Below are 16626 nucleotides of genomic sequence, written 5' to 3'. Positions count from 1 at the left end.
ACACTTGCTCTACGTTGTATGTTCTAGTGCTGCTGTTGGTCTGTAGGTGTCTGAGCTCCGTCACTCGCTTAAACTGTACCTCTCCTCTCCTCTCCCTCACATCATGTAATGGACATAGCTCCACCCACAGCTATTTGCCATGGAGACACGGTATACAACCCCAGGGGATTTGAACCTGTGACACATTCCTGGAATATCTGATGCTTTGCAGCCTCTCCACTATGCAATGACAATAAAGGCTTTCTATTCCATTCTAAAGAAATATAGATTAAAAGATAAACAGTCAATTTTGAATGTTAGTTTAAAAGCAGATGCAAATATATTTTTCCTGATCCATCTTCTCTTTACCGCCAGTGGATACTTAAAACGAGGATATAGTTCATCAAAGATGTCAAGATGATGTGCGTAATGCACAGTCCTCTGCTGCCATATCATTTTCATTTCAAGAACATTTTCACAGATGAGGATCAATGAGTTGACCCAGAGATGCTAGCATCCAATGCATTATCTACCAGACGTCCAAGATGGAAGAGGAGATTGTTTTCCTATCCCAGAAAGACTTGTGGAATGTGTGACCTGGTGCCGAGGGTGCCACGCAGCATCACAACAGTAGACTTTGCAACACATTCTTACATCACAGGCTATAAGTTCAGTTCCCCCAGGAGCACAGATGTGCCCATTACCCAAGGCATTGCACCACAATAAGCAGGTATATCACTGAAATATGGATAAAGAGCAAAATTTATGCAAGTCAGATCAAGTCAGTCTCTTTTTTTGCACATTTCAACGTCTTTGGCAGCTTCCGTCCTCGACACAGATGTTTACTTTTAATAATCATCCTTACCTCACTTTGCTGTGGAATGCAAATGGTAAATGTTTCTGGTATGGGAGTGTTGCGCCAGGAATATTTTAAAATAGTCAAGTCAGTTTCTCCAGATAAAATGTTGAAGGGAATCTGTGTGTGTGGGATATACACAACAAAAGTCAATGCGATAAAAGCAGGAATAATGGGCAATCACCGAGTTTAACAAGGGCCTAATTGCGATGACTACCGGTAGATGTTTGGGTCAGAGCATCTCCAAAACTGCAGCTCTTGAGGGGGGATTCTAGTCTGCAGTGGTCACCATCCATCAAAAATGGTCCATGGCATGAAAAGCAGTGCGTTGGTGGCCCCGGCTCATTGATGCAGGTGGGGAGAAAAGGCTGGCCCATGTGGTCTGATCCAACAGGCGAGCTACTTGATCTCAAACTGCTAAAGACGTCAACGCTGGATCTGGTAGAAAGGACTCACAGTTCATCGCGGTTTGTAGTGGATGCAGCTGAATAGCCACAGACCAGTCAGGGTCTCCATGCTGATCCCTGTCCCCCCCGTGGAAAGCTGGACACATGAAAATTATAACTGGAACACGGAGCAATGGAAGAAGGTGGCCTACTCTGATGAAGCACATTTTCTTGCACCAGGATGCAAGATGGCAAAAAGGTAATCCAGCGTCTACACAATAAAAGTGGGTGGACTCAGGAATGTTTAGTTCCTGATCAAACTGTTACTCAAAATTTATGGATGCAATTAAATTCATGTTGGTTCAGACAAGATAAGGTGAATTTTCATCCTCTTGACCCCAGTCAGAATGTTTAATCACACTTTGTTATACTTTAGTCACGAGCACTTCCTTTTTGATATCGGCTTGGAGCGTAAAAACATGGTTGAGATACACCTGGGATTGGTGATGTATTAGAAGTACTGCAAATAAATGACACTCCTTCTGATCCAATCAGCTGAACCCTGTTATAGATGTTTATGTGTCGTTATTGTTTTTCTTTGCTTTATTGACATTCCAACGTCACTGATTTCTGGTAGAAAACTGATCCACTGTGGTTTACAACACAAAGAACTTAAATAGTAAACAAATAGTTTTGTCCTTAAAGTCCCACACTGTCTTTCAAAAATAATTATAGTACAAACTCAATTAGAGCAAAAAAAACAATACTGTACACATGTACTGTACAAAATGGGACAGAAGCACAACCACAAGGTGCATTTTTATTTCTCCAATGACTCAAAATTTTGCTGTGTGAAATCTGCAGGGCACTTAATCCTTCTGTAGCAGTTAAACTCAATCCCTCGTCTCTGTCACCGTTTCAAGTCACAAACACCATGAAAAAGACACACAGATGTAACAAAAATAGAATTTTTACAAAGTAAAAAACAAAAAAAACTTAAAATCATAATCAAATAATAAATAAGGAGCGCTATTCCCTGTGCAGAGATATATTCCAATCTAAAGTCTTTTGTAATAAAAAAATAGAGCTTCAGTGCAATTCTTTCAACATGATTCTGCCGCTCCTTCAATAGCTTCATGATGACACTCTCTGTTACCAGTAAAGCAATGAAACATACAAGTCAAACCCCCAGATAGTAACCCTCCTCAATGACACAGAAAAGCAGGTAGAACATTTCACAGCTTCTCTTCATCTGTTCGTATTGTACATCTCAAAACACACCTTGACAGAAAAGGCACAAGTAAATACACTTTGAGTAATACTGGACACATTTGGAGAAACAAAAGATGGAATTATTTTCTGATTAAAGTTTTTGGTCATTTACAAATTTATTAATAATTTCACATACTGTATATTTAGAGAAAGATTTCCAGTATCCATAGAGATAAAGAAGGAGTGTGTGTTATATATATATTATATATATAATAATACACACACATACTGTATATACATATATTTATATAGAAAGAAAGAGAGAGAGAGAGAAAGAGAGAGATACTGAATTTTATTTTATTTCAAAGACAAAAGTGCATTTTTTTTTAACAAACCTGAATATTGCCAAAGAACAAACATTTAAGTTATAGTATTGAAAAGTGTATAAAAACAAAGCAATAAAAAACAAGACTAGTGTAGCAACCAATAAAGCAAACTGGGATGCACGATGCATCGAGTTGCAGATCGCTTTACGTGCTCAGGTTTGTTCGAGATGAGTCTTTAGCTCCTCCTTCCACCTGATCGCCACCAGAATTAGGCTCCTCCTCTAGCTGTTGTCCAACGACAGGTGAGGCTACGGGGTCTGCTAGACTGAGCGGTGATCTTATACTGGTGTCTCTGACGCTGTGCTCAGTGCCCTCAGTCTCAAACCTATAGGCGTGGATGGAGCTATGTGAGCTGCCATATTGCTTTGAGTCTGTGGTCTCCAACTCCAGTTTGGAACATGTTAGTGCCGTGCTATGAACACACTGCCCTGATTGGCTGGTTCCTGCTGCCTGTTGCTCTGTCCAGTGGTCTCCAGGAGTCCTGAGCCCTTGAGTTCTGGGGGGCCCGCCCCAGTATGATTCAAACCTGGCCAGTGACAGCCCCTCCAGGGGAGGAGATGTGGGGGACGAGGGTGTGGTAGGGTGGGACCTGGGTCTGGCCTGTACCATTTGGATCCCACCTATGGGGATCATCAAACAAGGGACCTTAGCTTGCTGGGAGTGCATGGGAAGATGGCTGAAGATGATGTCCGTGGTTTGTTGGCCAGGATAAGCCTCACAGGTGGAAAGACGGAAAGCAGGGGCAAACAAGCTCCCTTCTGGCAATGTCGACCCTTCTGCTACTGTACCACTTTTCTCCTGCAGAGGGCGTAATGACATCAAAATTAAACTGTATATCACATTACATCAACACTCTCCCAGATACTTGGCAGAAAATGCAAGGAAAGCTTCGTTCTCAAGTCTGGTTTCTATAGGCATAAACATATACGCGAGCTAGGAAGAGAAGACTCACCGGTTTGACATGACTGCCCTTTCTGTCTGGGCTCTCCCATGGAAGGTATCTCGGGGTCCTGTGTGGTAACCTGAGCGGCGAGGGAGGGGCCCGGGCTTGGGATGTCTGGTAGCAGCTGGGCGAAATAGGACGAAGAGGAGAAAGGGGTCTGATGGGAGATGGTCCTCTCTCAGGTGACGGCGAGACATGCTGGCTGGGTGAGGACAGCTCTGTCCTGGGGGAGAGGCTGTGGAGGGGTGAGGATAGCTCAAGACGTGGGGAGAGGCTGCGGCTGGGGGAACAGCTCTCGCTACTGGGGGAGAAAGCTCTTGGCGATGCCTTCCAGGCCCGCCGAGAGAACAGCCCTCGCCGGCTCCCCGGAGAGGCAGCTCGTCTGCTGGTCCAGACTCCCCTTGGGGGGGGCTCCTGGCAGGGGCTTGGACCAGGTCCTGGGGGCTCAGGTTCCGGAGTGCCCTGTGAATGTCTACTGCAGCTGGAATGCCTTCCTGTTGATGGATGGGTGTCTGATGAACAGGAGGATGGTGGGTCATCGTGGGACGCGGACTCCTCTTCCTCATCATCGTCGTCATTATCGTCATCATCCTCCGACTCCACCTCAGAAAACTGGTGCTGCTCCTGTTCTGCTGAGGCAGACGCGCGTTCATCGCTTCCTACCGTTTCTGCAGACACGGAAGACCAACACATCCTTTAGAGTCCGTCCCTTCAGTATAAAGGCTAGCACATTGTTTCTTTAGACTTCACCCAACACCCATGTTATAGAGTGAGGACGAAAAGAATGGGATTTAATTGAATATCACCACACTTCTGTTCAATACTATTAACAGTATTGTGAAAAGAAAGAATGTTGAAATGGCGCATCGTGCAAAGTCTTGATAGTCTGCCGGCAAGAAAGAGACAGCAAGGGGAGGTGTGGGAGCGGAAGGAGGAGGAGATTGTGTGAAGGACTGGGTTTGACATGCCTTTGTGGCTTTGAAGGACAGACAATAATGGCGGAGTGTGTACTCTTGTCATACACCAGTAATACATTCCAGGTATTCTTCGAGCTGCAACTGCAAGAAACTGTGAGATGCTCTGCATTCTTCAATAATTTAACATGTACTTTTTCCACATTTCTTACCCACGACCAAAGGGAGCAGAATAGAACATGGCGTTGCATAAGCTGTCAGTGCCGGGCTGCTGTGCAGGCAGAAGTTCATATAGCGGGTGGGCCACTATTTCCCTACAGTACATGGAGATATGTGAGATGTCAATTACCTGTTTCCTCACTCTCTGGCTCATCCACCGATGACTCGGATACACCCACTGCGTGGCACTTTTTCCCATGAGACTTTGACTTCATGTGTTTCGTAAGGTTTCCTAGGAAGGAACAAGAAAAGCACATTAAGATTTTCACTTTCTTACACAGAGAGAGAGAGAGAGAGCGAATGAGGGCTCAGTATTTCAAAAGCATGTGGCACAAGGGAAAGAAGACCAACGTAAATGTTTTAACTTATAAACCGTCCACATACCTTTGGTTTTAAAGGCAAAGTTGCAGTGTTTGCAGACGTATGGACGGACATCAGTGTGCGTTCTGATATGCTTTTTCAGCATGCTCGGCTTCTTGCAGCGTATGCCGCATTCTCCACATATGTACTTGCCCCTTCCCCGACCTCTCACGTAAACGTACTCCTCATTAGACTTATACCTAATGGAGAGCCAGAAGAAACAAACAGGGTTAATGGAGATTTCTTTGAGACAAAAGGTGGCACAAGTAGTGTCGGAAGAGAACGCACACCTTCCAAGCTTCTTTGTGAAAAATCCATGCAACTATAAACTGAACTGCATTTCAAAGCTGTGTTGATTGATAGTTTAATATCTTTAAAGTGCTTTCACTTTGGGAAGTGAATCAGATGTAAGAAATAGTTGCACATTTTGGATTCGGAGTCAATGTTTTGAAATGCTGTCTCTATTTTGTCTCTACCAACTTTTAAGGGTGTATTTAACTTCAGTTTGGCTTCTAAATGCTTCTCTGTCTCCACCAGCTAGTTCCGATCTTTGCCTGTAAATTATTTGGTGCTGTACAGAAAGAGTTGATGACGGTGGACTGTGTTGAATGAATAAGTAAAAACCAGAAAAGCACTCGGAGATCGCAGACCTCCGCCAAGCACCTTAACCTACCTATATTGTGATTTACACCAGAAATAGTGGCCCTACTTTTATTTTATCTATATTTTTAGATTTGTTAACCATAAAAAACAGGCCTTTAGCAATTGGATTCACATTGATATCATTATTAGTTTAGAAGTTATTCACAAAAATCCCACTTTCAGTAATGGTGGGTTCTCTTCTGGAGCTGGATCCATAGCTTTTGAAGACACAACAAATCCGTTTGCCCTCTACTAATTCCACAGTCTCTTTAAAGGTCAGCAAAAACAATACCTCCTTTTAACAAGAGCGATATTATTGAAAGTATCCAAAATCAAAATCATTTTGTTTGAAAATGTATCCCAAATTCAACTGGATCTGTCTCACAGGTGAAATTGGGTGGCGAGATAGAGCCCCCCCCCCCACCCTACATGACTGTGTCAATTTTCATAAGCATCAGTTGATAATCATCCGAGACATTGAGGAATAAATTTTGATGCTCCACTGATGTTAACGGAGATGTCAAAGTGATCCAAAATCAGGGATCTCTTCTGGATCATCACATCTAAAAATGAATCATCCGTTTCTGGTAACATTCCCAACATTTACTGAAAATGTCATCACGATCTGTCTTTAACTTTTTGAGTTATGTTGCAGACGGTCAGACAAACAAACAGACGGATAAACGCCAGCAAAAACATAACCTCCTTAGCGGAGGTGATTAAAACTAAGACGCCTCTGTAGGCCAGTTGCTCTCATGAAAATATTGATGAGCACGGCTTCCACAGTAATGATAACTGTGGAAAAGGGTTTGGGAGCTTAAAAAAACAAAAACACATACATACATAGATGTGCACCCAAAAACACACCCACAAGAGAAACCCAGGAAACAAGGTTTTCTTTATGGAGGTGGGTCGGGGAAGCCCCAGCAACACTGCATCCCTCGGCTGTTCCCGGGCACACAGAGAATATTCTGCTGCAATCGGGCGGCCCTGCCAACAACAGCAGCAGCTAAAGAGAGGGAAGGCAAGCCTGGCGGTGCCACAACCCAAAATAGACACTATATATAAAGTCATGCAACACATTTAGGTCTCGTCTATAAAAGATTGTTTATACACAATCTTGATGTTTACCAAAAGTCTATTTGTGGGACACAGTGGGCTGCAGACTTTTTTCATCTGAATACGAATTGTCCTCCATGAAAAGCGCCGTCTGCTTTCCCTACTCATGAAGGGATGTTCAATCTATTTGGAACTGCAAATATCCAATGTGTGCTGATTTTGTGTCGGATTAAAGGATATGTACATCCACAAAAAGGCAGTCTTGTGAACGCTCCCAGTTGCATAACAGGAACGGCAGCTGATAAATAATAACAAATTGTTACACAGCGGTAAAGCGGTCTCAATAGTAGCATTATTTTGTATTCATTCAGGAGCTGGCTACTGTTTACTGCCATGTATTTGTTGCCACTGCTAAAAAAAATACCCACCCACAACCCGGGAAAAACAAGGCAGAAGTCGCACTTCTCACATCGAGCATTAAATCAGCAGCACGTCTCTCTGTAATCTCAACTGACAATCTGCCTCTCCCAACCAGAGAGAATATTGTGTCAACCAGGGTGTGACCAATTTGTAAGGCCATTGATTTGAACGGTAACAACTACATAACAGCAAAAAAGGCAGGAGATTGATCTGTTTGACACACGCTGTTAACCCGGAGCGCTATAGGAATGGCTCTGCCCACTTTATCAGCGGCGTTTAGGTTAACTCACCAATGCTTCAGCCACTTTATCAGTTTCTTTAGTGACGTGATATTAATAAACTCTGGAGAGAGTGGCATATAAAAAAGCCGCATGAAGTGTTGCTTGTGGTTTCAATGTGTTGACAAAAGGTGCATGTGGATAATGAGTCCTTACAGGGTGCAAACATTGTTCTGTGTTCGCTCTGTGCTTATTTCCATGCAGGGATAAAATCCAGCAGGAGATCAAGGGAGGAGAAACATTAGAGGTGGGAAGGATGAGAACGCATAATCTAAGTGAAGGTGGAAGGCTGCCGTAGTGGGAACTAACTTCACTGCCTGCCCAGTGACTTAAAAAAAGGTGTCTTTTAATAATCTTAGAATCTCTTGTGGTTCTTACCCGCCTTCGAAGATGCGAAGGCGAGAAGCCTCGCTCTGTTTGGAGGTGGACGGTCCTTCCTCTTCTCTCTTCTCTTTGCTCTCTTTCTTGTCCTGCTCCGGCTGATCTTTTACTTTAGTGCGGGTGCTGGACGGGATAGCGTGCACCTACACTCAAGATGGACACAGAAAAGTTTGAAACAACTTAAAGTCTTGTTAACTATGTTCAATAATGCTCCGCTTTATTCAGCATCGCATAAAGAAAAGAAAAACGAAAATAAGAACAGAAATTAGACAGAACTATCTGGTTTTTTTTATTACACAAGTAATAAAAAAAGGTTTAAGAATAGCTTTTCAATACTGGTCTTTACATAACTCAAAATTAAGGTTGATTTGACCAAGCAGCTGATGAGACGAGGAGCAGACTACAGGAGACAAGCGGTGTCAAATCTTCCTCGTCCTTGAGTCCCAGCCTCACATAATATTAGTTGGGACAGTTCAGCAGATTTCAAACTGCTCAAATCTGATGGACAGCTACAAACAGTCCGTCTGCGCTGAGCTTTCTCCCCACTGCGCTGTTCAGACCTCTCTTCATTACAGAGAATAGTCCTGACCTGCTTCCTGTGACTCATGAGCATCGATTCATATTCATAAAACTCAACTCACTGATGTGCAAAACGATGCCGTGACCCTTTAAACCCGTTAAATAAATAACAGAATCAATATCAGAGGGTTCTCTGTCAATGCAAATATAAACTTGATTGTTTACCTCTGACACATGTTGGGTCCTGCTACGGGCAGAGGGCAGTTGGCTTTTAGCCGGGCTCGGGGCCATGGCCGTTGTGTACGTCTCTGAGCTGTACTTCTGTTTGGAGCACAGCAGAGACAAGGCTACCTTTGTACTGAGTCCCGGCAGGTTTGGGTTGTGAGCGCTGGTGCTCCAGGTAGAATAAACTGAGGTGCGTGGTTCCCTCAGGACAGAAGGGTTGGGCTTGACATAGTTCAGGTAGCACCAGTTCACTGAGGTGGTGGTCCGAAGGGTGGGACATGTAGGGGCACTCGATTTGCCAAAGTTCTCTTTCACAAGTGACACCTCCTTCTTTTGTTTATTGACATTTTCAGCTGACGCTTCCTCCTCCTCCACACGATCGCGCATCCGAGGCACATGCCTCTGCTCTCCCTCCGCTATTATCTCCGTCTTCTCGCTCTGTTTCTTTTCACCTTCTTCCAGTTTTCTCCCAGTGGATTTGTCTTTGCCCTCCTCCTCCTCTACCGTCTTTTGCTCCTCCTCCCCTTCTTCCTTTACCCTTTTTTGATTACGTTGGGCCTCTGTGCTCAGTTCTAAGCTGGCTGCAGGTGAAAGCATGCGCTTACTTCCTCCAGCACCGAGTGGACCGTACGTGTCTCCAGATCCTGAGGCCAGCTCCGTCGGCAAGGAAAGGGGAAGAATGCTCTTGGCATCTGGGGAGGGGACCTGCAAATAAGACCTTTGCAACTTGTCCCCCTCCGCCTGACCCATAATGACCATTGCTGTGCAAGAAACGGGTCCCTGCAAACAGGTGGAATCCAGGATCTGAGACAGGGTGGTATACATGGCACAAGCATATGTAGGTAAATGTGTCTGGAGGCGCACTGGCACCACAATGGACACGACTGGTGTAAGCTGTGCCAGGCATGTGGTGATTACCGGCTGTGGGTGGTCAAAGGAGATTGTTACAAGTGATTGATGGGTAAGGGCAGAAGACATAGAGGAGATGGCGGGTCTGCTGTCTGTGGTGGGAGGAGAAGCTGTGTGCACAGTAACTCTTGGAGGAAAGGGTAAGATCAGCGATTGACCAACTCTTGGCCTGGAAGAAAACTGGAGAGGATTTAGAACAGGAAGCTGTTGAGATGGAATTCCCAATCGCTCTGCCATGTGGAATTGTGCCGAGTGTATCCGTACGGGTGAAGACGCTGCCTGTGAATGTAGGAACGCTCTGTGCATGACTTGAGTGGATAATATTTCAGAGAAGGCAGTGGTTACAGGGAGTGGCTGTGACAGTGATCCTGGGAAAAACCCCTGGTGGCCACTGGGATGCAAAGGGACCATGTCCTGGGAAGACGAGAAAGGCTGTGGTTGTAAGTGCTGCAAGGCTCTCCTAGTGGCTTCCAGGTTGAATTGGGGGCTTGCATCGGTTGAGTAGAGTGGAGGATGGACTGCGCGGGAAGGCCCAGGCTTTGGACTCTCTGGTCTGTACATCTGACTAACGCTCGCCCCTTCCTCTTGCTCAGGCTCCCCTAAGGTGGCATGCTTCACAAGGAGACATTTTCTCCTCTCTTTCCAGGAAGATGCAGACTGCTGACTCGACAGAGACCCATAGTCGAAGGACTTGCTTCTTGTCTCTGAGATTTGCTCTGTTTGTTGGGGGCTGGTCGGCGCCTGCTCTGAGGCTGATCGCCTCATTTCCTTGTGGCTTTGGTGTTGTTGGTAGAGAACAGATGGCACCATCAACATTTGCGAACTCTGGCTACTGGACTTCCAGACGGCAGACTCTGATCTCGCTGTGTCATCAAAAGAAGCAGAGAGGCTTGAAGCGTGGGAGACGTTACTCTCTTGACTGGGGCTGCGAGGCAAAGACCCAGACTCAAAGCTCGACTCCCCAGAGGACTGGGGAGTCACCTCTGCCAGGCGGAGTCTCTTCTTCTTTGGTGGCAGCTTCTCTGGCGGGAGCTGGGCCAAAGTCTGGCTACGCTGAGGCCACTGGAACTCCTCCACTTTCTCGACCTCCTAGGATAGATAAGTAGTCAATCTATTATTGAGTGTAAGATGAAGGGACAGTGCTAACCTGCTGAACACTTCCCTTGGTTGTTTAAGATATACACAGATTTAAATCAAATGAGAAACACACTCTTACCGGTAAATCAATTTTTCCCATTTATTTAACATGAAGCTGTCAATAATACAAGATCCGCATATATATATATATAATCCATAACCAAGGCTAGACAGCCAAATTGTAAAACATTTCTGAAGCTATGTATGTACCTTGGATGAGGATGCTGTCACTGGTGGCGACACAGATGGCATGTCAGCATCAGGCTCCACAGTAACAAGGATCTCTGGCACTTGGATGTTTGGCTGGCGGATGAGGCGAGAGGGTGATGGTTTTGGCTGGGACGGTTGTATTTGCTGACTCTCGCCGACGTCGAGTTCTTGACTTTCCATGGATATATTCTCTTGCTTCTCAAAAGAGCTTGTGTGCTGGATGACAGACACACCCTTCCTGTCCTGCTGCTGCTGCTGTTTTGTCTCAGTGTGTAAAGAAACACCTTGAAATAAAATACAAAATTAAAAAACGAGTTACCTTTATTTTGTACTCCTTTACTGCTTTGAGTAATTACAATAAACTGCCTTGCATTTCATTCTCATGTCTGGGGTGCAGTGTCATTTTAGTATTTTCTCTGTACATCATTGATGAAGATACTTTCTGAGTATGTTTTCATTAGCTATTCATATTTCTCAGATAAAAGATTTAAAAAAAAAAACACATGCCAGAAAAGAGTATTATTGCTAACATCGGAAAATTGATGTAATTTTACTTGATGCTGTGTAGATGGAACACAAACCTGAGAGGGCCTGGCTGTGCTCTGGTCTGCTTGGCAAAGGGATGAGGCCCGCAGAGTTGTCCGACATGCTTACAGACCCTGGACTGGGAGGATCTTCCTCCAGACTTTCTTCTTTCCTCCTCTTCCTCACAGCCATAGCTAGTGCTCGGAACTTATAGTGGATCATCATTTGGGGGCGATCCTCCCTGCAGGTTTTGTTTGTATCTGTGCTCTCTTGTTGTAGTGTTTGCTGGCCTGGGCATATGCTTTGGTGGGCTTCATACCCTTCACTGTGTTGGAATTGGACCCCACACGGTTCACATTCAAACAGGCTTTGCTGTTGCTGTTTGTGCTGCCTGGCGAGTTCAGCGCCTCTGCTCGGAGTCGACGAGGTGGGACCGGCCTCCTCCAGCAGGAGCTCAGCTCCCAGAGGGTCTTCTATGGCTGGCTGTCGCCTCAGCATGCGCTGGGCATGGCAAACCCGCATTTCTGCTACATCAGCTTGCTGCTCATCAAACGACTGGCAGAGACGGTATCCTCTGGGGGACATGGTGCCGGAGGAAGGAGGCTCGCCTTGGCTGGTAGGTGATGGCAATGATTGGCTTCTGAGCAGAGGGACTGCTGACAGCTCATGGGCGCCTGCTGGATCTGCCTCGGGATTATCTTGGAGTCTCAAACAACTGGGGCCGGGGGCTTCTCCTTTGGGGTCAAATGAGTAGGGATCTTTAGGGGCTGTAAATTTGGGTGAATCCAAGCTGCTCTTCCTGGACAGAGAGGAGCGCCTGGGTTTTACACTGTCAATCTCACTGGTGTCTACGACTGCTTCATTTATAGTAATAAGCTTGGTAATGTGCTCTATTACTTGGGTTTTGGGTACAGCAAAGGGAATACTTTTGTCCTCCATTCCTGTGGCGGAAAGGGAAGAATGAGGCTGCTGTGGATGGGGGCCGCGCTGCTGCCCTCCCAGTCGTCCGTATTTCCCGAGAATAATTTCTGCATAGCTTTTGGCACTGGCACTAGGGGGGCTAACTTGGGACAAGTCAGTGCTGCCTGATCCAGAAAAATAGCCAGATTCTGTGCTGCCCTTACTGCCAGGGCCTAAGGAAGAGGATGAGGTGGAGGTGGAGAGGGAGGAAGGATGGTCATCTGGAGAAGCCATCGGGGCACGTTTCCTTTCACTAAGCCTCAGTGCCAGTCTTTGCTTGATGGCCTGGGAGTCGTCGGGTCTCTGCGTCTCCTCTGAGCTTCCCAGCAGCTCCTTCCCAGCTTTCCTCTGCTGGCCCAACATCTCCTTAGAGGAGGATTTTTTGTGTTGTCCAGTCTCCTCTTCAGACTCAGTGCTTTCTCCCTCTGTGTGTTCCTCAGGGTCTTCTCCAACGCCACTGCCCTCTGGTCCACTCGAACTGGGTTCATCACGACTGGATGCCAGGCCTGCCTTAATGCGATGGGCATGGGATTTACGATGCTTATACAGGTTGCTCTTGGTCTTGAAAGAAAAACCACAAGGGACACAAGGGTAGGGTCTCTCTCCAGTATGGGAGCGAATATGTTTCTGAAGAACACTGGGCTTGGCACACGGACGGCCGCAGTAAGTGCATACATATTTCCCTGGCTTTGGGGGTTTCTTCTCCCCTTTTCTGGGTGAGCTGATCCCTTCGTGGGCCTCTTGGATGGACTGAGATGGGACTAACTGGCCATGCTCACCCCGACTGGAGGACGTAGAAGGGAGGGATGACATTGAAGAGGAACCTGTAGAGAGGAAGCTGCCTCCTGAGGGACCCGTGGTGTCTGCACGTTGCCATGCTACAGCCTGCTGCTGCTGTAAGCGAAGCAGGTCCGTGTGTTTTGGTTGGCGATTTTGCAGGCGGCCCAAGGCTCTGTGTACAGGTCGAGAATCAGAAGGCTGCCGGGGCTGCTGAAGTGGACAAGATCCTGCCGAGGTCTCAGCTATAACATGCTGCTGCTCTTGCCTTCCAGACCGCTCCCCATCACCCGGATGGCTGGGCCCAGCCTCCATAGAGTGAAGAGGAGACCTTAAAGATGCACAATGAAGGGCTCTTGGAGCCTCATGGGGCTAACCGCATGGCAGCAGAGAGGTCAGAGGCAGGGGAACATCAACAGATTAAATTGTAAATAACAACAATGGGCCTTTTTAAGTATGGGCCAAGAGTTATTCAAAATGATCAAATGAGGCATCATTAAATGGTCCCCTGGAGCTGCATGGATTCAGGTAAACATAAATCATCTCTTTGTCTGAAGCAGCTCTGCTTCCGTCCATCCTCAGCCATTCCAACAGCCCTCCCAAGGTCTCCTGTGCATCTGCCTTGTTGATTGTGAAAGTTCTGCACCATTCAGCCTCAAAATGTCTCTGAAGAAAGAGGAAAAAAGATAAGGAGATAAGTATTTTTCTACAGGTGGCACAATTTTCTGCGCTCCGCACGTCCACGCTCTACCTGTGGCTCGTGCACAAGTCGAAGAAGAAGAAAAAAACAGAGTGGATAAAGTTTATTTTTCAGAATACTTTATAAATCCCAAAGTTGGCGGCAATGTTCCGACAAAAATTGGCACAAATGTTTTAGGGTGTGCTAATAAAAAGTCACATCACCCGTTACCATGGTAGCGTGCAGCTGCGCCCTGCCCCCTATGAATTTAGTTTCGGTTTCATTTTCAGAGGCGTTTCTGATAGAGCTGTTTGAGACAGAAATGACAGACGCAGTCCTGCAGCATCTGTTTTCTATTTTGACCAAAGACTGTCACAGATGTTTCATATAAGTGTTTGGGAACCGCATTAACTTGTGGAAAAAGAGTGTAATATGTGACCTTTAAGCAATAAAAAGATCAAACATGAGCTCGTCTGTATTGGAAAGGAATGAATGTCAATTTTGCAAAGAAAGAGTGAGAGGAAGATGAGTATAGGCGACAGAAAAATGATAGATAACAAATCTGCTTCCAACACATAGCAGTGAAAACTGCACAGATCAAAATTATTACGTACTTACTTGAATAGCACAAAATGATGTTTAGTTTATGTGTGATATAGGGAACCGTAATCCTACGATGTCAATGCACAGTATTAATACCAATGATAAGATTTTAGTTTATTTTACATTTACACTTGACAGAACTGAAAGACTATCAAATGCTGCAGCAATATTTCCTATGACTCTTTTTTTGCATCCTCACTTTGCAATAAAAACAGTGACACACCCGTCATGATGCCTGAGAAAGTTGTATTGCTGAAGCCATAATTCTACAATAAATACTCCATAAAACCGCAGAATGTGTCACACTATCGGACTACATTTACTGGTGTTGTGCTGATTGAGGTCACTGTTATGACAACATGAGTAAGCTAACATTGGCAACAGGTCTTCCTAGCTTCAACTCTTTTATAGTAGATAATGTGCAGAGGCACACCTACAGTACAGCTATTTTGAAAGGTAAAGATGCTCTGCTATTGAAACGAAAGACACGATGATCTGGGCACAAAGGCATCTGGAATGTCTGCGTGACTGCACACATGAAACTAATTAACATGAAGATAACAATAGAAACTCTTATATTCAAAACAGAAATACCCGATACATATCTGACTCATGCCTGGCCTCCTCTGCGGGGGGGGGGGGGGGGGGGGCGGGTACAGCAGCTCAAAATCACATCACAAAATATATTACATCCTAATTTCATCTGGCACTGAAAGCTGAAGGGGGTGAGGGTGGATAGGTGCTGGTTCCTGGTGAGTAAAGTGACCTGACAGGGGCTGCGTTTCAGCCTCAGCCCAACACATGTGTTATTGATCTCACGGCCACCAGGGTGCAGTGTTTAAGAGGGGCCAGGAGTGGCTGCTTATTAGGAAGCCTCTTGTGAGAGGGTGCAGGCAAAATCTTTATCAAGAGGGATCGAATATAATATCTCTGACTTACTCACCAAAACAGAGTTTACAATGAACCAAGTTTATCATTGAGACAAAAGCTAACAACGAAAACTTCTTTGATCAAGATGCATGTTCTATAATACTCCCCACTAAAATAAAATATAACAAAATCCCTTACTTAACTCAAGACAAAAGATCTTTATATAACAGCCAATCAAAACCCTATCTATGATTGGACGGGCCCAATCATGGCATTACCCAACCACTGACAAATCCAGCATCAACCCATCCGGAGTATCAGACATCCAAGAGATTGAAACTCCTTTCAGTCCGACAGCTCTGTCCGACTGAAGATGAGCTCTAACTGAAGGAGGATGCCGTGAATGTTCACCTCACATCTGTCGGTCCTTCTGATGGAAGATTATCAGGAGAGAGGGGTGCTGAAAACACAGTTATTGAAAGGAAGGGATGGAGAGAAAATACATGCATGTTGTGAAACATAAGAAATATGCATATGGGGCAGGAGTAAGACGGCGCACAAAACCAAATGAGAGTTGAAAGAAAGAAAGAGACAGAATCAGTGATCCAGTGTCTGAAATAACAGGACCAGCAGGAAAATGCAGCTTAAAGTGCCAGTGGTGGCAAGGCAGCGCTGACAGATTCTAAAAATGAGTCACACTTTTGCTCTCTCCGTGTGTCTGAAATAACACTCTGCACAGTCAGTCTTCATTAGAGCCAGTTTACGGTGGAGAAAAAAGACAGACAATCAGTTTTCCTACGGGAAACAACTCGACAGAAACTCTATTTCCATGTTTCCCAACGTCCCCTGCGCTGATTCTGTGTTTCTCTGAGAAGACCAACACATTGATCATGGCACCCTTTTGCCATCAACGAGCCAATGAGGCAGCATGGCAAAGCAAAACAACACCATTAAAATGCCCCATTATTTTTTCTTCTAACCTTTCAACTTGTTATCAGGAGCTTCCGCTTTTTGTGCCTTGAGCTGTTGACCCATACACACACATTACTTTTTAGAGTTACAAGTAAATAAGGGACTTTAGGGAGGGAAGGGAGCTTATAAATTACCGGTACTTATAAATTACGTACGCCATATTTTGTCCAAGACGTGTTGCTCATTGCACACCTGATTCATACTG

General features: G+C 45.4%; 1 protein-coding gene across 1 annotated transcript; it reads right to left on the bottom strand.

Annotated features, from left to right (window-relative positions):
* Nucleotides 1-2770: 2770 nt before the first annotated feature.
* Nucleotides 2771-13612, bottom strand: LOC137911191 (transcription factor HIVEP3). Its single transcript, XM_068755586.1, has 8 exons — nt 11617-13612; nt 11036-11319; nt 8780-10777; nt 8033-8178; nt 5280-5455; nt 5026-5127; nt 3772-4430; nt 2771-3617 (listed from the first exon to the last, which is right to left on the bottom strand). Exons 1-8 carry the CDS (start codon nt 13610-13612, stop codon nt 2964-2966), a joined length of 6015 nt encoding a protein of 2004 aa, XP_068611687.1. The 3' UTR covers nt 2771-2963.
* Nucleotides 13613-16626: the final 3014 nt, after the last annotated feature.

The sequence above is a fragment of the Brachionichthys hirsutus genome, chromosome 3 (genome assembly GCF_040956055.1).
Source record: "Brachionichthys hirsutus isolate HB-005 chromosome 3, CSIRO-AGI_Bhir_v1, whole genome shotgun sequence".
In the NCBI taxonomy this organism is placed as follows: domain Eukaryota; kingdom Metazoa; phylum Chordata; class Actinopteri; order Lophiiformes; family Brachionichthyidae; genus Brachionichthys; species Brachionichthys hirsutus.
This window is presented reverse-complemented; position numbering and strand designations above follow the sequence as displayed.

Bases quoted from the DNA above. Each gene is read 5' to 3' on its own strand.
- LOC137911191 (XM_068755586.1), bottom strand. From the start codon at position 13,612: ATGGAGGCTGGGCCCAGCCATCCGGGTGATGGGGAGCGGTCTGGAAGG. The intron at 5,128-5,279 runs GTATGTGGACGG...GTTCCTTCCTAG, and splicing joins CTTTGCCTTTAAAACCAAAG to GAAACCTTACGAAACACATG. The intron at 4,431-5,025 runs GTAATTGACATC...CCGTGTCTGCAG, and splicing joins GCCAGAGAGTGAGGAAACAG to AAACGGTAGGAAGCGATGAA.